This window comes from Grampus griseus, assembly GCF_964374135.1.
Source record: "Grampus griseus genome assembly, chromosome: 6".
NCBI classification, from domain to species: domain Eukaryota; kingdom Metazoa; phylum Chordata; class Mammalia; order Artiodactyla; family Delphinidae; genus Grampus; species Grampus griseus.
The window spans coordinates 107,368,600-107,393,890 of NC_139000.1; the positions used below are offsets into that span (position 1 = coordinate 107,368,600).

General features: G+C 44.5%; 1 protein-coding gene across 3 annotated transcripts in view; it reads left to right on the forward strand.

Moving 5' to 3' along the window:
* The window catches only part of FDFT1 (farnesyl-diphosphate farnesyltransferase 1), a 39,020-nt gene extending 15,120 nt beyond the window's left edge, over positions 1–23,900 (forward strand). For 2 of the 3 annotated variants that reach the window (XM_082656578.1, XM_082656577.1), the window contains 5 exons: positions 1,458–1,586; positions 5,575–5,766; positions 10,901–11,077; positions 12,202–12,354; positions 21,931–23,900. In XM_082656578.1, coding sequence (XP_082512704.1) covers positions 1,458–1,586; positions 5,575–5,766; positions 10,901–11,077; positions 12,202–12,354; positions 21,931–22,152 — 873 coding nt within the window. In that variant the 3' untranslated portion in view covers positions 22,153–23,900. The remainder of the gene's footprint in view (positions 1–1,457; positions 1,587–5,574; positions 5,767–10,900; positions 11,078–12,201; positions 12,355–21,930) is intronic. The other variant, XM_082656579.1, reaches the window with a different exon arrangement.
* Positions 23,901–25,291: the final 1,391 nt, after the last annotated feature.

Genomic DNA, 25,291 nt, shown 5'->3' on the forward strand with positions numbered 1-25,291 from the left:
GCCTGAGCTGCTCCTCCCCCAGCTCGCTGGCCTTTCCCCTCTTATAAATAGAACTGACCCAGCCTGGGATCTGTTGAAAGACCAGGTCCTTGGGAGATTCAGGGATTCACATGACCTTTGGTAGAGCTGTTCGTTTGCTTCAGTCCACGTGGGAATTACCTTTTGGCTCTGTCTTGGAACAGCTGTTCTGTAGAGAAGAGTTCTGGAGAGATCAGTTTGGTTTTATGGAATTTGGGGGTTTAACAGTTAATGTTTATCAGAATAATCCTAAAGGATCTTAGACTTCTGAACCCCTTCAGTGCCCTGCAACCCTCTGGGTTTCTCTCAGGTCCTTAAATTTAGGTGTTCCTTGAGGGAGTTTTTCTAACCTTTCTGTAAACACAGACCAGGTATTTCTCACACTTCGGAAGCTTAGCAAAGTCTATTCACTGTTTGCAGTATTGTGTGTTGATAGCATGTTATTTGAGAAGTTTCATGGTGTTTTATTGGGTTGGCTAAAAAGTTCGTTCTGATTTTTCTGTAAGATGGGATGAAAACCCGAACAAACTTTTTGCCCAACCCAGTATATTCTATTTTGATAACCTACAGACACTTCTTTGAACTTAAGCAAGATACTTGTACAGTAGCAGTGACTTTTAAGAACATCAATAGTACTTTTCGACATTAAAGCTTGGGCTATGAAAAATAAATGTTGGATAGCCTGCTGCAGATTGAACTAAACTGAGTTGTTTAAGGAATTAGAAAGTGTAGCCTTATAGTAGGGAGACACTGTAGCTTCATGGTATGAATTCGGGAACTGAGGATAGACAGTGGTTGGCTGGTCTCCTTGCTAGAACATAAGCTCTGGGGGCGGAGTTTCTGGTCATCTCCCGGCTGTGCATTCCCAGTGCCCACAACAGTGCTTGTTGCATAGGAAGTGGCCAAGACATGTTTGCACAAATGAATCTTCATTATCATGAGGCTTGTCTGAAAATGAGGCATTCTTCCTAAAATTCTTACACATATGTCCAGTTTTATGTTGAATTATCTCATTGCTCATTAGGTGGGAAGATGAGCGTATAATAAGACTATGAATCTTCTTTTTTTGGGGTGGGGGGGCCTTGCCCCGAGGCTTGTGGGATCTTAGTTCCCTGACTAGGGGTTGAACCCGGGCCCTCAGCAGTGAGAGCTCAGAGTCCTAACCCCTGGACCACCAGGGAATTCCCTGAATCTTATTTTGAGTCTAGAAACTTTAGCATTTCTGTACCCTTCTATTTTAATATTTATGAAATTTGCCAAACTTATTCTATATGTAGAAAGCTAGCATAACCTAGATGTTAGACTTACAGCTGGATCGTTTGGGAGTCTTCCCTAATGCGTTCTGTTGTTGCTTTGCTTTATGATCTGTAGGTACCCTGTTGGTGCCCAGTTTTAATACGTGTTTCAAAGTTTCTGTTTTTTTATGACCTCCATTTCAGATCTCCCTGGAGTTTCGAAATCTGGCTGAGAAATACCAAACAGTGATTGTTGACATTTGCCGGAAGATGGGATTTGGGATGGCAGAGTTTCTGGATAAGCGTGTGATGTCTGAACGGGAGTGGGACAAGGTTAGTGTCCCTGTGGAGCCTTGTCGGTGTGAGTGGCACTGATGAACTGGCAGTGCTCACCATGACATTCGGTCCGAGGGACAAGGGATGGTTTCACAGCCCAGCTGTAATGTCTCCACATAAACACTTAATAGGGGCTTACGTGTCATCATACCTGGAATAATCGTTGCTCTGGGGAGTTTATTGTCAAGTTAGGCCAGGGGTCCCCAACCCCTGGGCCATGGACCGGTACAGGTCCACAGCCCGTTAGGAACCGGGCCGCACAGCAGGAGGTGCACGGTGGGCGAGCGAGCGAAGCTTCATCTGCCGCTCCCCGTCGCTTGCATTAGCCATCCCCCACACCCCCACTCTGTCCGTGGAAAAACTGTCTTCCACGAAACTGGTCCCTGGTGCCAAATAGGTTGGGGACCACTGAGTTAGGCCAAAGCAGATATAATATAACTCGTCCCAGAGGTGCAAACATTAAGCTGATGAAAGTGTCTCTGACTTGCTGTGAAATTTGAGGTTAATGACCAAATTATTGCATGTAATATAGAGACATCAATAGTTTTCACATCTTAAAATGTGTCTTCTATGTTTTTTTCCTTTACTGAGCACGTGTGTGTGTTTCTGAGTCATTTCCAGTTCCTTCATAACACAAGCTTACTTTTTTTTAAATGAAATTTGGGTTTCTTTTCGGTTTTTTTGTTTTTTTTTTGTTTGTTTTTTTTTTGTTTTTTTGAGGTACGCGGGCCTCTCACTGTTGTGGCCTCTCCCGTCGCGGAGCACAGGCTCCGGATGCGCAGGCTCAACGGCCATGGCTCACGGGCCTGGCCGTTCCGCGGCATGTGGGCTCTTCCCGGACCACGGCACGAACCCGCGTCCCCTGCATCGGCAGGCGAACTCTCAACCACCGCGCCACCAGGGAAGCCCCTCTTTTCGTTTTTAACATTTCTTTATTTAGGCTGTGCTGGGTCTTACTTGCGGAATGCTGGGTCTTCAGTTGTGGCATGCGGGATCTAGTTCCTCAACCAGGGATTGAGCTCAAGCCCCTTGCATTGGGAGTGCAGAGTCTTAGCCACTGGACCACCAGGGAGTCCCCACGAGCTTACTTTTAAATTCAGGGCCACCTTGGCCCCATTTACTTAGGAGTAGGTATCAGACTGTTAAATTGTATTCTGTGTCTGTTTCCTCAGAAACAAAACGGTTCACGAGGATCCCAAGGCATTAACTTGGATCATAGTTGCATTATGCTGAGGAGTGAGTGCCTTTCTAATACCCACACCTCCTTCCCCATAATCTTTTCATAGAAATAAGATGATGCGAGAGGTTCCAGGTTTCTCGACGTCCACCTACCTCTTCTTATGGTGCTTGTAGATGCACATACATGGAGGTACACGAAGGAGCCCTGGGGGGGCCCAGGTTGTCTTCCTCTAGGGACAGAGCAGCTGGAAAGGGCTGTGAGAGCAGATGATGTGGCAGATACAATTATACTGGCTTTCATTTGGCCAGAGGTTATCCCTGACCAGCAGCTGTGAAGGATGTTGGCCAGGGGTTGGGGAGAGCTTGCTTCTGTGGACAAAGTGACGTAATTGACTACGGGGACTAAACTTGACTCAAAATACAAGATAGGAGGGGAGGGGGTCTTGCCCATTTTCCATAGGAATGGCCTCTGTGAGACTTACTCATCACCTCAGTGGAAGCAGAGACATTTTAAACGTCTAAACTGCGTACATATTTTGTGTCTCTAATAGTGTTTAGGTTAGGATCCCAAAAGAGATGCTACTGCATATTCATCGAGTGAGTGTAGGTCCAAGGTCTGGCCTCCTCATTTTTCACGACTCAAAACTTGATGACAGCATCTTTGGAACTGGTGGTTTATGCTCCACAAGTTAGTGTGAGTGTGGCTGCTGCTAGAATATCAGTTTATGAATTTAAAGTTAAAGCTGAAACTCCTGGCCATGAACCAGCGCTGGTTATCAGCACAGTAACTTCCTTTTCTGCCATGCAGATCTATTCAGGAAACTTAATTATAGGCTGTTGAGTAGAAGTTCGGATCAGATAAAACTGAATACTTGTAAATATTTTTCTTTTCCTTCAACTTGAGAGGAAAATGAATACCTCCATTCTAGGAGTATTTCTACCCAAAGAACTGTTATCTTAAAATATACTTTTCCTTGGACAGCAATATGGATGTTGTAATGTAATATGTAATGTTTTTTATTAATTTCTAATAAGTCTTTTAAAAATTTCTTGTAGTTGTCCACAGCTGCTTTCTCTCTGATTTCAGCATATCTTTACTCTTTCCAGATCCTTCCTCTCCTGGAACATATTTCAAGTGCTTTTTCTACCATTTCATCGTACCCCTTGATTAGTCTGTGACTTTGTATTACTTTCTTTTTTAAAAAAAATTAATTAGTTACTTAATTTTTGGCTGCGTTGGGTCATCGTTGCTGCGCACGGGCTTTCTCTAGTTGCGGCGAGCGGGGGCTACTCTTCATTGTGGTGCGCGGGCTTCTCATTGCGGTGGCTTCTCTTGTTGCAGAGCACGGGCTCTAGGCATGCGGGCTTCAGTAGCCATAGCACACGGGCTCAGTGGTTGTGGCGCATGGGCTTAGTTGCTCCGTGGCGTGTGGATCTTCCCAGACCAGGGCTCGAACGCTTGTCCCCTGCATTGGAAGGCAGATTCTTAACCACTGCACCACCAGGGAAGCCCTGTATTACTTTAAACCAGAGACACTCTCTACTCTGGTCTTCCCCTAACTCTGCTGCAGAGGGTACCTTCATTAACTCCTCTTCACTTCTTAAGTTGTCTAGTGGACATTCATTTTATAAACGTATTGCTTTAAGTAATACAATATTGTAAATCAACTATATTTCAATTTAAAAACAAAGAGTATTCCATTGAGTTGTCTTGGAATACTCTTCTCCGGGGAGGACAGCTTTGACAAACCACTTGTATAGAAAGAAACTTCTCTGACAATTAAGATTTACATTTACTCAGACTTCATTTGAGAGAAAGGCAGAGTTTTAGCAAAGTTGTTCAACCTGCCTCTGAAGCCGTATGGCTTGGCTGAGAACCCCTGGCCTCTGACGCGCCAGATGAGTGATCTTGTGCAAGTGAAGTGACGTCTCTGTGCCTCAGTTTCTACATCTGCACAATGGTGATAATTAGTGAATGTGCCCCAGAAGATGTTTGTGAGGACCGAATATGCAGCATGCTTAAAACACATCATTGAGGACTTCCCTGGTGGTCCAGTGGGTAAGACTCCGCGCTCCCACTGTAAGGGACCTGGGTTCGAACTCTGGTAAGGAGCTAGATCCCACATGCATGCCGCAACTAAGAAATCTGCATGCCTCAACCAAAGATCTTACATGCCACAACTGAAGATCCCGAGTGTCGCAACTAAGACCCAGCACAGCCTAAATAAATAAATTTAAAAAACTTTAAAAAAATGAGTGAAAAACTTAGGAAAGTATATTTAAAAAATAAATAAAACACATCCTTGTTATGTAAAAAAACAAAGTAGTACCACTACGTTCTTTTACTTAATGAGGATTTTGAGACACTGCAAGATCTTAAAATGTCTTCAAGATTAAATTCTGCTTGGTATTCTAGTTTCTGTTAGAATATTCCTTATTCCCTCAAGGCCTTCACTCCCAATTTGGGATATCAAAAAGTTTACTGTACTAGTTTATTTTTTCAATAACCTTTTATTCTAGAAGCAGTGCATGTGCATTGTACAGATATAGAAAATACAGTAAAAAATAAAATAAAAAAAATAGAAACATCACATGAGCCAGAGATCACTTTTGTTAAGTCTTTTGTGCACATCCTTCTTGGAATGTTTTTTGCTCTTTACATGTACATGGTGTATAATGTGGTTGTTTTAAGCAAAATGAGATCTTTTACGTTCTTTTTGGAACCTGGTTTTTATAGCTAATCTGTAGCATTTCTGTTTTAGTAAAAGTTTCATTATTAAAGTACTTGAAAAATCATCTTTTACAGTACTGTCACTATGTTGCTGGGCTGGTGGGAATTGGCCTTTCTCGTCTGTTCTCGGCCTCAGAGTTAGAAGATCCCTTAATTGGTGAAGACACAGAGCTTGCCAACTCTATGGGCCTGTTTCTGCAGAAAACAAACATCATCCGTGATTATCTGGAAGACCAGCGAGAAGGAAGAGAGTTTTGGCCTCAAGAGGTAATAGGTTCAGGGGATTTGGGGAGAAATAATTTTGAATGCTCTCTGACAACAAAACATTAAACCCTTTTGGTTGCAAGTGACAGAAACACAAATCAAGCTCCCTTAGACAGCATAGGAGACGGTGTAGACTAGGTTAGGATTTAGTTTGCTTCAGGGGGACGGGCTGCATCCAGGGATTCAGACTGTGTAATAAGACTTTGTCCCCTTTCTACCTCTTGGACAGGCTTTGTCCAGTGGTGGGTATAACGTCCCATGACTCACTCATAGGCTTGGTTCCTATGCCCATCCTTTAATCAGTTAGTAGCCAGAGCGTTGAGCACTCAGTCTAGACCTGGAGTATGTCTGCCCACACATGTAGAATGGATTTCCTCCGAGAAAGAAGGACTCGGTGGCAAGAAGGGGCACCAGATGGGCACCCACTACAGATGTTCATTATCAGAGACAAGAGTGGATCTTTGACTTAATTTAAAATGGACAGGGAAAGGAAGGGCTTTGACATTGATTTTATTCAGAAGGAAAGCTAGGAAATCTTATGACTATCTCCTGGTTTTACTCCAGCATTTACCTTTTGTTTTAATCCATCAAATGGTATCCTAGGGACTTCCCAGGTGGCGCAGTGGTTAAGAATCCGCCTGCCAGTGCAGGGGACACGGGTTTGAGCCCTGGTCCGGGAAGATCCCACATGCCGCGGAGCAACTAAGCCCGTGCGCTACAACTACTGAGCCTGCGCTCTAGAGCCTGTGCTCCTCAACGAGAGAAGCCACCGCAATGAGAAGCCCACGCACCACAACCAAGAGTAGCCCCCGCTCTCTTCAACTAGAGAAAGCCCACGCACAGCAATGAAGACCCAACGCAGCCAAAAATAAATAAATTTATTTATTATTTTTTTAAAAAGATAAAAAAAACGGTTTCCTAGAACCAAGTGCTTTTAAGGTGAAAAAAGGCAGGTGAGAAGGTGGAAAAGATATTTGGAATTTATACTGCAGATAAAGAGTTAATATTCCTAATATTAAAAGAACTGCCAAAAGTTAAGTAAAAGACCAACTGCACAGAAAAAATGGGTAAAGGGATAAGAACAGGTAGTTCACAGAAAGAAAGATGGAAATGATCCTTAAATATCTGGGAAGTGATCAACCTTACTCCTGATAGGTGAAATTCACATTAAACCTCCCCTGACCTCAGACATCATAGGTTTTCAAGCCTCCCAGGTGACTGTGGTGTGCAGCGAGGTCGAGAAACAGCTCTTGACGACCCTCCTTTGACACCAAGGCTCAGAGAAGGGAAGGGGCTTGTCTCAGGACTCCCAGAAGGGGAGCTTCTGTCTCCTGGATCTCAGCCCGGTGCCTGTCCAGGAAACCACACTGCCTTTCAGACGAGGCTCTGCATCCCTGCAGGTGCCTCACTGCCCACTCTTCTGTAAAATAGAATAGTTTATACCACCAGGCAGTGGTGCGAATAAAATGAGAAAAACTTCTAGCGCAGAGTGCTTAGTAAACGTCAGTTCAAGCAGCTTAACGACCACAAAAAACAGTCGTGAGATACTATTTCCTGCATCAGATTGGCAAAGTGTCGGAAGTTTGATAAGCCGTAAGCCATGCTGGGGAAATGGGTGCTCCCGTGCGGGTGGTGAGCGCAAGCTTGGCCAGTGACGGCTGTGGGAGGTTACTGACCGCAGCCACTGTTTGTAATAGTTACGTTTATAAACGACTCAGATGTCCGTCCGTACGGGACGGAGGGAATGAACTATGGTCTATCCACGCAGTGGAGCACCAAAAGAGCGATCCTCCTGTGGAGTGAGCTCCAGGTTATATTACTAAGTGAAAAAAGCAAGGTGCGTAACAGTATGTGTAGTTCCAAAGGAAGGATAAACCAGAAAGGAATAAAGTTTTCAGTAATTATATTGTGAATAATAATATTGAAACTATTATAGAAACTTTACAGCTTAAAGAAAATAGGTAATTTTGTTCGTATCATTAGGAAGCAAGATTTTCAGTCTAAAATAAAAGTTGCAAAGATAGAAAACACTGAAGTTAAGCAAAAACTCCAGTGATCCTAAACTGGATTGGAAATATCGGTATGAACTCATGATATCGTTTCTCTTAGAAAATTCTAGCTCCATCCACTAAGAGTTGTATTGTAGAAAGAGGTTCAAGTGGCTCCTCAGTCCCCTTGATGGGACCCTAATAGTCTTTGATAGCTGCCGTGCCATTTGGTGGTATGTCAAGATGTTCCAAGCTCATTTTGTACATTTTTTGACTGGGATTTGGACTCACCCAGCTCTTCAGGAAGCCTAAGCTTTCTGTTAATGGGAAATGGGGCCTCCAGACCACACTTGGGCACTCGGGGTGGTCATTGCTCTTGGAGTAGTCGTCGTGTATATTTAGTTTTAAATCTAAAATTTTTACCTTGTAGTTTATATTGATATTTCCAATTCAAACTCAGGACTGTTACCTAGTCTCCTCTGTATTACATCTCTACCTCTTCCTCATCCACAGTCGTATTTCTCAAGGAAAATAGGAGATGATAGAATTAGTATATCCCATAATGACTCACTTGCTTTTTTCCCACATTACAGATGTAATTACACATTACCGCAGTCTCTGAATAGTGACTCTAGTGCTACTGCTACCAAGTGTGACTACTGAGCACAGTTGAAAATATGTTTTCGCATATGCTAGCTAATTCCCTATTTTTATATTGTATTTATATCTAAATTGTCAGATCAGATAGCCATTAAGACTGGACTTCCCTGGTGACGCAGTGGTTAAGAATCCACCTGCCAACGCAGGAGACACGGGTTTGAGCCCTGGTCCGGGAAGATCCCACATGCCGCGGGGCAACTAAGCCCGTGCACCACAACTACTGAGCCTGTGCTCTAGAGCCCACGTGCCACAACTACTGAAGCCTGTGTGCCTAAAGCCTGTGCTCCACAACAAGAGAAGCCACCGCAATGAGAAGCCCACACACCATAATGAAGAGTAGCCTCTACTCATTGCAACTAGAGAAAGTTGTGGCTCACGGGGTCTAGAGCGCAGGCTCAGTAGTTGTGGCGCACGGGCTTAGTTGCTCCGTGGCATGTGGGATCTTCTCGGACCAGGGCTTGAACCCATGTCCCCTGCATTGGCAGGTGGATTCTTAACCACTGCACCACCAGGGAAGTCCATTAATATTTATGAATTTTGAAGAAAAAAAAGAACGATACTTCCCTGTGTTTATACATGTTGGTAATAGTTTGTCCTTTATACTTCAAGGTCACTTTTTCTGGATGTAAAGTTTTTATCTCACATTTTCGAGTTTCTTAAACGTGTTACTCCATGTTCTCCCTCTTTAGGACTGGCTGTTGAAAATCTAATTCTTTTCCGTATACGTTATGGGTTCTTTTTCTCCTCCTTGGTGGTCACTGCCTAGATCCATTATCAATGGAGATGCTAAATGGTGCTATCTTAATTCTGTCATCCTTTCTGCATTTATTAGCTGGAATTTTGGATTTTGCAAAACTGTGATGATGGTAGCATCATAGTGTTTGGATTTTCCCAGATTCTCACCCCCCCCCAAAAAAAAAGTGACAAAAACTCAACCAAAAAACTGAAACAGATGTATCCAAAACAATGGATAGCATGTCCAGAAGCACAAGTGACAAAGCACCCCCAGGAACTCCAAAACACAGATGGGTGCAGACAAAACAGCAGCTCCAAAAACAAAACCTGCAAAACCTGTGCAGGACAAAGCCAAGGTGCTACAGGTGTCTCAGACCCGAGAGCGGGAGTGGACAGTGGGATGGACCCATTTGAGAAGAGCAGGTGAAACAGGAATGGGTGTTCCTTCTCTGGCTGTGGGTGAGTCCACGGGGGCCAAGGGGGAGCCTGGAGGAGCTGGAGTGCATTGGCCCCCTTGAACTGGATGTGGACACAGACCAGTCAGGAGTCTCTTCCAGGATTGGGCCCACCTTGAGGGGTGAAATAAAAACTGAGCAGCGAGACCTATGTGACATCAACCAGATGCAACATATGAATCTTGTTTAGGTACTTACTGGAAGAAACCAAGTGGAAAAAAAATTAGTGGGATAATACAACTGCTAATTGGATAATTTGTATTAAATATTTATCGTTAACTTTTAGTTGTGATAAGATATATGTACAAGAAAGGTTCCTAGTCTTTTAGATATTCATAATGAAGTATTTGTGGATAAAATGATATCTTAGGGCTTTAATTTAGAATAATTTGGGGGCTGGGGCCATATAGCTGGAACAAGATTGGCCAAGTGTCAGTAACTGTTGAAGCTGGTGGATGGATATGTAGGCGCCCATTAGCGTTTTTCTCCAGGTTCTGCAGGACAGTCTAGTACCAGCAATCTGAGTGGGTTTAGGTGCAAATTAAGAATGGATAGCAAACGTGACTTACCATAGAATCTCTTAGTCCTTTTAGGCCTAGTCATTTATTTGGGGGAGTGTATAAAGTTACAATAAGCGTTATTCTTTAGGAAGCTTAAGAATACCCAAGGATAAAAGTAAGTTATTTGCTAGCTTCAGAGAATCCTCTAAATACTATTAAAGATCATCAAACCAATTCTGTTGTTGGAGTTGAGGCTGTTATTTCATTTTCAGGTCACTAAGGTCAAGGAGGTAATGTTCTTACAGTAGAGACTCAGCTCATTTCCCCAGATACGCTTGTTCAGCAGTGTTCTTATCAGAACTGGGAATGTAATGTTAATCATTAATTATTTTGACGCCTTGGCCATCTTGAGAATGTTTAGTGTTCAGCTTGTAGTGCTGTTGTAGCTGATTTTGTTAAAGCTGGTTATCTTTTCAGGAACAGACCCATGCCTTGCACATAACAGGAGGCCTCTTTGGCCTGAGGTCATCAAAGTATTGCTTAGTACATGCTGCACTAATTGTCCCAAAGGGACACTTTCCCAAATACTTAACTGACTCTTGATTATGACTAGATCTTGATTGTAGTCATAATAGACATTGCATAGAGGTTAAAACGGACTTGGTCTTGGTGAAAGATGAGGCAGCAGCTAAGAAAGGCTTTGTATATCATAGTTCTTATACACAAAGATCCTTTCATGTGACTTGTACACTGTTCCCCTGTGCATGTGCTGACTCGTCTTTCGATCTTATCTGCCTAGGCTTGGAGCAAGTATGTGAACAAGCTGGGTGACTTTGCCAAGCCAGAGAACATGGACTTGGCCGTGCAGTGCCTGAATGAGCTCATAGCTAGCACGCTGCACCACATCCCTGACGTCATCACTTACCTTTCACGACTCAGAAACCAGAGCATATTCAACTTCTGTGCTATTCCACAGGTGTGGATCAGGGAGGCCGAGGGGTCGGGGTGGTGTGCTGGGAAGGGCATGCCTGGAATGCGTGTACTGTTTTGGTCTGCGTATTCCGGAATGTGGTTCCTCAAAAAAATGACTCTAGTGTATTTTCTTCTGCCAGGGGCAGGCACGTTCACAACACCTCCCCTCTGCCCCATGGCCATCACACTCAGGTCAGCCTTGAGGTTAAGCCTGCTTCTTTCCAGAACCTTCTAGAACCCTTTTTTCTAAACGAGCTAGTTTGATGTTTATCCTCACAATTAAATCTAGGGCTTTGAGTCAGATTTATGAGGAGTGCTGGGTGAAACACAGGTGAAGCTGTTACTAAAAAGTCTTATTTAAGCACCTAATTTTGGCTCTCCTTTCCCAGATCTTGGGATAACAGAACCTGGTCCTGTGGACCTAGGAGCTTATACTTTTTAAATGCCTTTACCAGTTATTTCCGTTTTTAACTCAAATAAAATGAAGAAAGTTATAAGATTTAACTGATTTGGAAGCATGGTTTCGTCTTGTTCTAATGACCAATCTGACCAGTTGATGGAACTAAACTCTTTATGCCAGACTTATGTTTCCATCTATCCTAGAAATAATTTACCTTTGAGCATGGGAAACTACACGGCCCCCTTTCTTTTGTCCCCTGCCACCCCCATGCTACTTTTTTTTTTAATGTATAATGATTATGTTCATTGTAGGAAAAATGGGGAGAAAAAACAAAATAGATATTATTTTGGATATTTCCAGATATTATTTTGGAATATCTGTTTTTCAGACCTAATAACCTATTGCCCCAGCATGGAAAATGTTACATTGGCTTGTGTTTGTTTTTTCCAAATAAAAAGGAAATATCGTGACTAAACTATAGAATTACTCAAGACTGCAAAGGGCACTTGATTCTGTGTTTTGCTGAGAAGGGGAAACATGGGAAAGGGAGAGGTCTTGACATGCTTTCTTTATGGGTCTTTTCTCTTGGTTAGTTGCATCTTAGCCCTTCGGCACTTTCTACCGAAGGTTCTCTTCCCTTCTCATGATGATTGCTTACCGTGCAGTTTCTCACTTCTTTTCATGAAATGAGATGAATTAGTGTTTCCTCTCTCTCTCCTTATCTGTAGGTCATGGCCATTGCCACTTTGGCCGCCTGTTATAATAATCAACAGGTATTCAAAGGGGTGGTGAAGATACGAAAAGGGCAAGCAGTCACCCTGATGATGGATGCCACCAACATGCCCGCTGTAAAAGCTATAATACACCAGTACATGGAAGAGGTGGGCTTTCATTTAATAATATCACTATTTAAACATTTCGTATTTGGATATTAGATGATCTTAACAGCTCACAGTGTTACGGTACAGCATTGGTGTTTGACGGGTTGGTGTCCTTTATTTGGAAGAATAGGCACAGAGCGCCGAGTGTTGGGAGCTGCCCGGTACCCTGGTCAGAGGGGATAAAAGAAGCCAGGCCTTAGGATGGAGCTCCCAGGAGAATCCTATTTTTTGAGCTGGAAGATGAAGTTAGAGGCCAACCAGGCTTCTTGTCTCACGGCTGAGGCGTGTGAAGCCAAGGCTGTGGCTGCTGACGCAGCATCTGACTGAATGGATCCAGGACCCCAGGCCACACTCCCGACACCCGGTCCAGTACTTTCCACTATGGCAGGGACCTCAGTTGAGAAACCATTGTGGGGGATTCAGCAAAGGAAAACCATCAAGCTGCAACTATTTCTAAATTTTCTAATGCAGATCCCATTTCAGATGCCCAAACCCATCCTGTAAAACAACATGCTTGTTCTAGTCAAATCTCCAACTCTGGAGGGTGTAATCCATGACTTGGTTCAAAAGAACTTTTTCTTAGAGCCTAGAACTCTACTTGCCAGGCCCTGGAGTAAGGCTTCTCAAATGGAGGTGATCTGGCTTCCCCCTCCCCTGGGGGACACTTGGCAATGTGTGGAGACATTTCTGATTGTCACGCTGGGGTGTGAGTGGCTACTACCATCTGGTGCGTAGACACCCGAGATCCTTAGGTTGTTTCTTAGTGAAGACTGAAATACTGCAGAAGGAGATGAAAACATAAGGTCTCCCTTCCCGGAGATCACTGCTGCCCCTAGTTTTCTGACCCTTCCAGTCCCCCGGTTATGCTTTGACAGGGGTGAGATTTGTAGCAGCAGTTTCATCTAAACAGAATTCTACAAAACAACTCTTTCCTCTGATTCCCATTGCATATTGCACCTTCTCCTTGTATTTCCTCCCTGTCTCGCACCTGCCAAGTTTTGCACCTCAGCATTTCTGCCCGAGGCACCTATAGAAGGTATAAGAGAAAAATCAGATTTTTAAAAAATCCTAAAATTCTTCTGCTGACTAGATGAATATGTTCAGCCATTGACTAAAAAACTGCTACTGACGAGACTTGGGAAATTGGGGTTCACTGTTCAGCCAGCACTTATTTGGGGCGTACTCTGTGCCTGGCACAGCAGCCAAATAGGTGGATACTATTAACGTCAAGGAAATTTGAGGCCCTAACCCCACGGCTGGGGCCAGAATTTGGACCCAGGTCTGGCTGGCTTCGGAGCCTACACTGTTCACCAAGATTCTGAGGGCTTGAATTACCCTTTCTAAACTGAATAGTGCCTTTTTTAGGCGCTGTTTCTCCATTTTATGTAAATTAGAAACATTCTGTATGGTTTGTAGTTCAGAGAATATTTTAGTTTTGCAGTTTTATTCTGATCACTGATTTTAGAAAACGATGTTTAAAAAAAGTGGTAGGCAGTTCCATACTATATTAAACTTCAGATTTTATTAGGTATTTTCCTTAACTACTGGAATTAAATCTAGTTGTGATTCACAGTTTGATTTAGAGCAGGACTGGCTGACCCCCTGATTTTGTAAATGCCTTTTTATTAGGACATAGCTATGCCCATTTGTTTCTGTATTGTCCGCGGCTTCTCAGGGCTCTACAGCAGCAGAGCTGAGTGGCTGTAACAGAGGGGGCCCACAAAGCTGAAAATACTTGCTTGGACCTTTAAGGAAAAGTTTGTTGACCTCTGATCTAGGGCATGAATTATTTTGTTTAAAATTACTCTAGGGACTTCCCTGGTGGTCCAGTGGTTAAGACTCCACGGTCCCAATGCAGGGGGCCTGGGTTCGATCCCTGGTCAGGGAACTAGATCCCACACGCATGCCGCAACCAAAAGATCCTGCATGCCGCAGCGAAGATCCCACACGTGGCAACGAAGATCCCACATGCCGCAACTAAGACCCGGCACGGCCAAATAAATAAATGAATATTTTTTTTAAAAGTCTATAAAACTACTCTAGTGAAACTCAGGGTATTTTGGAGGAAATACTAATAAGTTGATTTGTCTCAAAAAAATGAAAATTTCTAAGTCTCAAGTAATAGAATGTGATAATGGTTTTAATATCAGCCTTAAGGACTTTTTTTTTTTTTTTTTTTGGCTGCATTGGGTCTTCATTGCTTCACGCAGGCTTTCTCTAGTTACGGAGAGCGGGGGCTACTCTTCGTTGCGGTGTGCGGGCTTCTCATTGTGGTGGCTTCTCTTGTTGCGGAGCACGGGCTTCAGTAGTTGTGGCGCTCGGGCTCTAGAGCGCAGGCTCAGTACTTCTGGCACATGGGCTTAGTTGCTCCGTGGCATGTGGGATCTTCCCGGACCAGGGCTCAAACCCGTGTCCCCTGCATTTGGCAGGTGGATTCTTAACCACTGCACCACCAGGGGAGCCCAAGGACATTCCGTCAATACAATTTCAAATGAAGACTTTTTGTATGAAGTCCACAAGTTGTCAGGCTTTTTGCTGGTGGCCAGACATTAACTCTACTCCTGCATCTCCTCACTGACCACGTCTGTCCTTTGCAGTAAGAGGGGAAGACATTTACCCCTCAGGTCCCTGGTTGTAGCAGTAACGCACCTGCAGGGGACTTCAGAGTTCTCCTCTTGCAACTCTAAGGTGTAAAGGACGAGGTGGAGTGAAGCCCGGATCCTCTGAGCAGGGGAGCTGCCCCTCAGGCCCTCATCCTCTGGAGCAGCCCCAGCTGGAAACCAGTCTGGCTACCTGGCAGCTGGTGAGAAGCTCAACCAGCTATTCCGGGGCAGAAACAAATGCTCAGGCAAACAACCAGAAACTTTTATTTCCTTCTCTGCCAAAGATGATTCCTTGGCAAGGCCCAACTTTTTCAAGCGGGTGGGGCTTCCCGTTTGGCTGTGGTCGGTGCAGAGCGGCGCCGTACTCTCGGTCCCTGTGGGTCCTTGTGACTCAGAGTGTGGTCCTCCTCCCGGCTTCTGCGTCCCCTGCTGGCATGTGAGCGGTTCAGTCGTTGAGTCAGAATGTGCCCGTAGCAGGATGCCCAGGTGGCGCCTGTGAACACAGTTTGCAGAGCACGGCTCTAGCTCCCCACCTCGTTCTCAGTCAGCTGTGCATTTAACCCTGTGAGCAAGTACGGAACCGGATGCTGTGAATTTGGGTTTGGATGCTGTGAACTCAGAATTGGATGCTGTGAACTTGCGATCGGATGTCTGAACTCGCTGCATTTTTGTCTGTGTCCTGACCCCCATCTAAGCACTCTTTCCCTCCTGCCCTCTTGCCTGAGCTCCTCCGCCTTTCTCCCCCGCCCTTGCCTCTCGGTGTATATCTGCGCTCAGGTCAGTCCCTGCAGACAGCAGGCACATCCCAACTCCTCCTGGGCTTCAGCTCTCTGCCTCCCCGCTCCCTCTCCTTTCCTTCACAGCTAAGCTTCTTGAAAGGGCAGGTGTTCTTCTTCTTCTTCTTCTTCATTTTTTAAAAAATATTTATTTATTTAATTGGTTGCGTCAGGTCTTGGTTGCGTCAGGTCTTAGTTGCGGCAGGTGGGCTCCTTAGTTGTGGCTCAAGGGACTCTTAGTTGTGGCATGCATGGGGGATCTAGTTCCCGGACCAGGTATTGAACCTGGGCCCCCTGCATTGGGAGCGTGGAGTATTAACCACTGCACCACCAGGGAAGTCGCAGGGCAGGTGTTCTTAATGTTATTGATTCCCTTTTTTTTCTCAGCCTACTTCATTGTAACTTCTGTTTCCTACCTTTGTCATTAGAACTTTTCTTACCTAAGTGATTTGATGATCCCCCCCCCCCCCCCCCACCGCGCACAGATCTCATGAGCACTTTCTTTACTCTTCGCTGATGCCACTGTATCCACTGTGGGTCTCTCTCCTTGAAGCCCTTTCCTTTTTTGGCTTCTGTGACACTTGACCCCAGTTCAACCTCTTACCCCTCTGCCTGCTCCTTTCTCCTCTGGCTCCTGGTGCTGGTGTTTCCTGGGGTTCGTTCTTGATTTTCGTGTTTCCTCACCACATAAGGGCTCTCCAGCTCCCCCAGCTCTGCCCTTGGTCATTAACTTCTTTTTGCTGTCTGATGACATTACCTTTCACCTAATCGTGGAATCCAGGTAGCCTGGAGGCAGTTGCATGTCCTCCTCTGTTCTCCCTAACCCGCCTCAGGAATCTCCACGTCCTGGCTGTTCTGGTTATGCTTTCATACTTGTCACAATTTTGTGCGCATTACCCTCTGACCGAGCACTTCTAGAACTTTACCTACAAAAAAATAACCAGAAAATGTGCAGCAATGCTTATTGGAGCATTTTGTCCTCATGCCTCGTTGGGAATGAATTGATTAAATTGTAGTACATTCATACTATGCAGCTTGTGTTTAAAAAAAGAATGACATTATTTTGTGGGTGCTAGCGTTAAAAAATGTCCATAAAAAATCGTGTGAGTGAAGGAAGTCAAATTATAGAACAATATGTTTGTAACCTATTAATTTAATAGGTTTACAATTTAAATAAAATTTAAAATACGTATACAATTTAAATAAAATTGTTTGTATGTATAACTTAGTATGGATAATATAGAATGATATATATTTGTATATCATATATAATCATATATAGTACGTATAATATATAATACATCTCTATGACATTTTGTGTTTGTATAGAGGCTTATATGGGTGTAGCAAGAGGTATAAAAGGAACTACACCAGTATATCATATTACATTAATGTATGTATTAATATGTGACGGTTTGTACATTTATATGTATAGGCTAATAAGGACAAAGCGAGGGGGAATAATGTAAGGGAATTTTGATTTCTTTATTTTTGTTTTGCCTATTTTTATAAGCATAATTCCATCATCTACAATTTTTTCTTTTCTTTTTTTTTTTTTACTCTGTTTCATTAACTCTCTCTTCTTTTCCCCTCACACCCCTACAACACCCCTTATTCTAACCACCATTTGCACAGAAAAATACCATGAGTATTCTTTCTCCTGCTTTTACAGCAGAGGTTAATAAAATGTCACGATTACAGGGTATTCCCAGCTGATACTGATGAGGCAGGTACAGAAGTAAACTATTGGGTTATTTCCTATAAAAGCACTACTCTGGGGTAAAGTAGATTTAGTTTTTTCAAGCCTGCTAAGATAGAAGTTGCGGGGTGGGGGAGGACAAAGAATAAAATAATTAAACTATAAACAACTATAGGATTGTTTTTTGGTTTTTTTTACATGATGCAGTAAGTGTTTTTTTTTAATTAAAATATTTTTAAATTTTATATTGGATTATAGTTGATTTACAATGTTGTGTTAACTTCAGGTGTACAGCAAAGTGATTCATTTATACAAATACATATATCCATTCTTTTAGATTCTTGTCCTATATAGGTTATTACAGAATACTGAGAAGAGTTCCCTGTGCTATACAGTAGGTCCTTGTTGATAACCTATTTTTTTTCAGAGATTATTTTTTTAACATCTTTATTGAGGTATAATTGCTTTACAATGGTGTGTTAGTTTCTGCTTTATAACTAAGTGAATCAGGTATACATATACTTATGTTTCCATATCTCTTCCCTCTTGCGTCTCCCTCCCTCCCGCCCTCCCTATCCCACCCCTCCAGGCGGTGACAAAGCACCGAGCTCATCTCCCTGTGCTATGCGGCTGCTTCCTACTAGCTACCTCCCTTACGTTTGGTAGTGTATATATGTCCATGCCTCTCCTTGCTTTATCACATCTCACCCTTCCCCCTCCCCATGTCCTCAAGTCCGTTCTCTAGTAGGTCTGTGGCTTTATTCCTGTCTTACACCTAGGTTCTTCATGACATTTTTTTTTCTTAAATTCCATATATATGTGTTAGCATATGGTATTTGCCTTTCCCTTTCTGACTTACTTCACTCTGTATGACAGACTCTAGGTCTATACACCTCATTACAAATAGCTCAATTTCATTTCTTTTTATGGCTGAGTAATATTCCATTGTATATATGTGCCACATCTGCTTTATACATTCATCCGAAGATGGGCACTTAGGTTGTTTCGATCTCCGGGCTATTGTATATAGAGCTGCAATGAACATTTTGGTACGTGACTCTTTGAATTATGGTTTTCTCAGGGTATATGCCCAGTAGTGGTATTGCTGGGTCATATGGTAGTTCTGTTTGTAGGTTTTTAAGGAACCTCCATACTGTACTCCACAGTGGCTGTATCAATTTACATTCCCACCAGCAGTGCAAGAGGGTTCCCTTCTCTCCACAGCCTCTCCAGCATTTATTATTTCTAGATTTTTTGATGATGGCCATTCTGACCGGTGTGAGATGATATCTCATTGTAGTTTTGATTTGCATTTCTCTAATGATTAATGATGTTGAGCATTCTTTCATGTGTTTGTTGGCAGTCTGTATATCTTCTTTGGAGAAATGTGTATTGAGGTCTTCTGCCCATTTTTGGATTGGGTTGTTTGTTTTTGTGTTATTGAGCTGCCTGAGTTGCTTGTAAATTGCGGAGATTAATCCTTTGTCAGTTGCTTCACTTGCAAATATTTTCTCCCATTCTGAGGGTTGTCTTTTGGTCTTGTTCATGGTTTCCTTTTTCATGAAAAAGCTTTGAAATTTCATTAGGTATCATTTGTTTATTTTTGTTTTTATTTCCATTTCTCTAGGAGGTGGGTCAAAAAGGATCTTGCTGTGATTTATGTCATAGTGTGCTGCCTATGTTTTCCTCTAAGAGTTTGATAGTTTCTGGCCTTACGTTTAGGCCTTTAATCCATTTTCAGCTTATTTTTGTGTATGGTGTTAGGGAGTGATCTAATCTCAAACTTTTTACATGTACCTGTCCCGTTCTCCCAGCACCACTTACTGAAGAGGCGGTCCTTTCTCCACTCTACATTCCTGCCTCCTGTATCAAAGATAAGGTGACCGTATGTTCGTGGGTTTATCTGTGTGCTTTCTTTCCTGTTCCATTGATCTATCTTTCTGTTTTTGTGCCAGTACCATACTGTCTTGATTACTGTAGCTTTGTAGTATAGTCTGAAGTCAGGGAGCCTGATTCCTCCAGCTCCGTTTTTCGATCTCAAGATTGCTTTGGCTCTTCGGGGTCTGTTGTTTTTCCATACAAACTGTGAAAATTTTTGTTCTACTTCTGTGAAAAATGCCAGTGGTAGTTTGATAGGGATTGCATTGAATCTGTAGATTGCTTTGGGTAGTAGAGTCATTTTCACCATGTTGATTCTTCCAATCCAAGAACATGTTATGTCTCTCCATCTGTTTGTATCATCTTTAATTTCTTTCATCAGTGTCATAATTTTCTGTATACAGGTCTTTTGTCTCCTTAGGTAGGTTTATTCCTAGATATTTTATTCTTTTTGTTCCAGTGGTAAATGGGAGTGTTTCCTTGCTTTCACCTTCAGATTTTTCATCATTAGTGTATAGGAAGGCCAGAGATTTCTGTGCATTAATTTTTTATGCTGCTACTTTTCCAAATTCATTGATAAGCTCTCGTAGTTTTTTGGTAGCATCTTTAGGATTCTCTATGTATAGTATCATGTCATGTGCAAACAGTGACAGCTTTACGTCTTCTTTTCCGACTTGGATTCGTTTTATTTCCTCTTCTTCTCTGATTGCTGTGGCTAAAGCTTCCAAGACTATGTTGAATAAGAGTGGTGAGAGTGGGCAACCTTGTCTTGTTCCTGATCTTACTGGAAATGTTTTCAGTTTTTCACCATTGAGGACGATGTTGGCTGTGGGTTTGTCATATATGGCCTTTATTATGTTGAGGAAAGTTCTCTCTGTGCCTACTTTCTGCAGGGTTTTTATCATAAGTGGGTGTTGAATTTTGTCGAAAGTTTCTGTGCCTCTATTGAGATGATCATATGGTTTTTCTCCTTCAATTTGTTAATATGGTTTATCACGTTGATTGATTCGCGTATATTGAAGAATCCTTGCATTACTGGAATAAACCCAGGAATCAACTACACCAGTATATCATATTACATTAATGTATGTATTAATATGTGACTGTACATTTATATGTATAGGCTAATAAGGACAAAGCAAGGGGGGATAATGTAAGGGAATTTTGATTTATTTTTGTTTTTCCTATTTTTGTAAGTATAATTCCATTATCTACAGTGTTTTGAGAAGACATTATAGTTTCTCTCCGTGTGGTCTTCTCTCTGTAGCTGTGCTTCGTAGTACCGCGTTAGATGTTAGATGTCATTGGCGTGTTCCTGTCAGCATGTTCTTTTATTTCCTCGCTATACTAAATTGTAGCTGTGCTTTTTGGGGTTACGGGGGCAAGAATATAAGAGAACGTTTGTGGGAAAAACATACCCATTGTGTAATGGAAAAATTGAAGATAATAATTTTATAGATGCTTGCTCTGTCCTCTTCATCCACTTTGCCTCCGTCTGGGCTCAGGTCCCCATCGCTTCCCACCTTAATGACCTCTGGGTCGGTTGGTTTGAGGCAGGAAACGTTGATCGAGGGCCTGCTCTGTGCCGGGCACAGGGCTGGGCCGGAGATGGAAAGGCAAGTAAGCCACGGTGCCTTCAGGTCTTCGGTCCATTTAGGGCGACGTGCAGATGGTGGCCCGGCGTGGGCGACGGGGAGAGTATATACCCGAGGGGGCCCTCGGCCCGACCCAGGCATTCGGGCCGCGTGACATGGAAGACAGCTACCTAGGCCGAGACTTGGGTGGAGGTGGGACTCAGCCCGGCGACGGCACGTGGGAGGAGCGTTCCCGGGGGCAGAGGGAATGGTGTGAGCGGGGAGGGAACAGAAACAGCAGCATCGCACACGGAAGACGATCACCGGCAACTGTTGCTGGCATGCGCGGGGGCCTGGGCAGGGCCAGGTGCACGCTCAGGAGCTCAGGCCTCGCGCGGCCGGGGATAGGGAACCCCCGAGGCTGTCACGCCGAAGGGGTTTTGTGTCTCTTTGGTGACAGCGTGGTGGGGCAGGTGAGTGGCTTTAGGGTTCGAGCACAGAGGCAGGAGCTCGATTTGGAAGCTCCGGTGGGAGGGCCTGACCTAAGCGGGAGCAGTGTTTGCAGGCCTGGGTTCAGCGCGGATTCTGGAGCTTTCGGAGGGGAGGGTGTGCAGGGACTGGGAGGCCTCCAGGGTGACTCTCGGGGGCCCTGCTTTGTTCTCGCCTGCTGCGCACACCTCACGGTCCATCGCGTTCTCCTGAGTGCCCGTGCCCGGTCTCTGCAGTGTGTTTCCTCCTCCGTGTGGCTCTGCTGTAGCCTCAGCGAGCAACGTGGATGTCACTGGCTCTGCGAGGTTCTGAGGGTGGGGCTCTTGGGGGCCACCCTGCTGCTCCGGGATGGCCCGTGGGATCACACAGGCCCCGCTGACATCCTGCCTTACTAGTGGAGTGACTTGGGGTTATTGCTTTTGTGTTCTCTGAGCCTCAGTTTTTCTCATTGGTAAAATGGGCGTAAAATGCCTACCTGTTTCAGGTTGTGGTAAGAAGTGAACAGAGATGTTTATAAAGTTCCTAGGACTTACTATTTTCTTCTCTTTCTTCCACAGATTTATCACAGAATCCCCAACTCCGACCCATGTTCTACTAAAACAAGGCAGATCATCTCCACGATCAGGTCACAGAATCTTCCCAACTGTCAGCTCATCTCTCGGAGCCACTACTCACCCATTTACCTGTCGTTTGTCATGCTCCTGGCGGCCCTGAGCTGGCAGTATCTGAGCACCCTGTCCCAGGTCACAGAGGACTATGTTCAGACCGGAGAACGCTGACTGGGCTTGGTCGGGAGACAGAACACCCTGGGGAATGGACTGACCTTCTCTTCAGGGATGGATGTGGGCTTCCCCCCTTTTTTCCCTCCTGCTTTAATTCCTCAAGGAACTCTGTGGGCCTAGAACTTTAGAAACTGTGACATGTGGTGAAGATAAGATTAAAGGGAAAGGACACTTCAGCCTTGGCCACCTGTGTTCACCTGTGCCCACCTGGGCGGGGTGACTGAGGGCTGAGCATCCACTGCTGTGGGTCACAGTCAGGGCTGCATCCAGGCCTGCAGAGAGATCATGCTTAATGTGAATACGGGCTAGAATTAAATGTATTTAATTTGAAGCAACCTTTGAATACCTATCCTAGTAGAAAGTGAAGTGCATTTTCTTTCTGTTCTGTTCCTGTTTTTCTCATCCTTTTGTTTTCTTCAGTGGACTTGAATGTAGTAGATGTGAATGTTTAGAGTTCTAGGAATATTCCCCCGTTTCCTAAGGATGCAGACTGTCTTCTGCACGTGAAGGCTAGGAAGTAACTTCTGGGTGGGGTTAGCATTATTTCCTCATTTAAAAGTTGAGGTTTCAGGATCGCCTTTGGTCCCATCGTAGCAGGTTGGTTTCCAGTTCAGGCTGACGTTTTTGAGACTTTTATAATAAAGAACTGAATTACTCGGCATTTGTCAAGGGCAGTTCACTTGAAGCCTGGGTGAGCGTGGCAGGTACGGAACTCCAGGCTGGAGTTACTGGTTGAGGGACGGTGGCCACTGCTGCCACTGGGAAGCAGGGACCTGGCCTCCCCACCCTGCGCTGTGCCTGCCGGGAAGGGAGCAAGGGCATCACCTCCGCCAGCCTGCTCTACTTCTAGCTGATTCTCTTAGCTGCATTCAGAAGTTTTATTGCATTCGGACGGTATTTTCAGCTTTGGGGGTTTTTTCTGTTTGTTTCTCAAGAAAGGCAGATGTTTTCGGGTGATTGGCTTGAAAGCCAAGTGGCACTTAGCCCAGTTCCCCCAGCACGGTGGTCCACCTCCCTCTTCCCCCCAGCATCGCCGAGGTTTGGGCTGTGCCCACCCAGTGACTCCCTAAGAGTCTCAGCTCAGAGGGGTGTTTGAAAAAGCCCCTCGGGCCGAGAATCCCTGTCGCAGGGCATTACAGTACTTTCCCGAAGCTGTGCTCTTGGTGTGTAGTGTATTGTCAGTCCTCTTTTGCTGCAGCTGTGTGTGACTTAGTCACTGAAGGAGCTATGTTCCAGCAGTAACGTTGTTTGCACTGTGACAAACATACCCACACTGATTCTTCTCGTGTGGGCCGCCGCCTGACCGTGGACTGTTTTGGTTCATTTGAGACTCAGTCCTGGATGAACCAGTCACCACATTGAAGCCAAAGTCACTTACCACTTAGAGCCCAGCTGTAAGCCAGACTCAGCAGTGAGTAATTTAAGCATCAAAACTTGGTTTGCGATTCCAAGGTAGGTGTTAAGATTTGTGTGTTGAAATCTATTAGTTCTGCTGCAGTTCACGTAGGACACGGGACAACCCGCTGGAAAGAGCCTTGGTCTGAGGTGGATGCGTTGGAAGCTTCTCTCCTGGCTCAGCTGTGGGGCTTTCTGAGCTTCTGGTGGTTTGTATGATCTTTTAGGTCCCTCCCAGCTGTAAAGCTATAAAGGTCTTAGCTCGCATGCCCACTCCTTTGGAAGAACATTTCCCTTCTAAATGTTTTCTCTACTGCAATTGCCAGATAATACAGGATACCCAGTTAAACTTGAATTTCGGATAAAATGGTTTTTTAGTATAATTATGTCCCAAATACTGCACAGGACATATTTATACTAAAAAATGACTTCTGAAATTCAAATCTGATTTGGCATCCTGTATTTTTTTTTTTTTTCTTTTTGCGGTACGCGGGCCTCTCACTGTTGAGGCCTCTCCCGTTGCAGAGCACAGGCTCTGGATGCACAGGCTCAGCGGCCATGGCTCACGCACCCAGCCGCTCTGCGGCATGTGGGATCTTCCCGGACCGGGGCACGAACCCGTGTCCCCTGCATCGGCAGGCGGACTCTCAACCACTGCGCCACCAGGGAAGCCCTGGCATCCTGTATTTTTACTTGCTTAATCTGGCAACCCCACCGTCTACTCCACACTTTTAAGGTAAGTAATTAAATGTACAGCATCCCTGGCATAGTCTACGTGACTCATACAGTGGGAGATTTTAAGTTTTCCTCAGAGGAATATCTGACCTATCTGAATCCAGGGCTTTAAATCAAGAAACTTAACAGAGCCTAACCCCATTTGGGGAACTTTCTCTGGAGCCCTAGCTGAGACCTGCACACACACCCACACCCTGCCCTGGGAAACAACTACCTGCAAGCGCCACTCTTCTATCTACTGAGCCCCTTCTCTGTGGCCACGGGTGTAGGGGGAGGAGGAGGGGTGGCTAGACATTTGTTAATTAACAGGCATTCTAGATTATTCTTTTTTTTTTTAATTTATTTTTGGCTGCATTGGGTCTTCGTTGCTGCGTGTAGGCTTCTCATTGTGGTGGCTTCTTGTTGCAGGGCACGGGCTGTAGAGTGCAGGCTCAGCAGTTGTGGCGCACGGGCCCAGCCATTCCGCGGCATGTGGGATCTTCCCGGACCAGGGCTCGAACCTGTGTCCCCTGCATTGGCAGGCGGATTCTTAACCACCAGGGAAGCCCTAGGTTATTCTTAGTTTTGGAAACAGAGCTCTAAGGCTGGTTCTTAAACTTTAGTGAACTGCTTGAAGGTTCCAGATTGCTAGATTTCTCAGTGGATCTGGGGAGGTGCCCCTAAACCTATGTTTTTAACAAGTTCCCTGGTGACACAAATGTTGCTGGTCAGGAGACCAGCTTGGGAACCACTGCTCTAAGGCGTTCCTCAAACCATAGTGAACGTGTCACCTGGAGTCTTGGTTAACTACAGATGCAGATTCAGGTCTGTCCCCAAATTGTGCATTTCTTGCAAGAACCTCGGAGATGGCAATGCTGTTGGTCCATGGACCACTCCTGAGGCTCCCAAGTACAGTTTCTGATGCCTATTAAAGGAACGGGAAAGGTTGGACTACCTTTGCTCACCCTTCTAAATCTGAACAAAAATACGCCCTTCTCCATGTAAACGAAAAGGCACTGTCACTTCC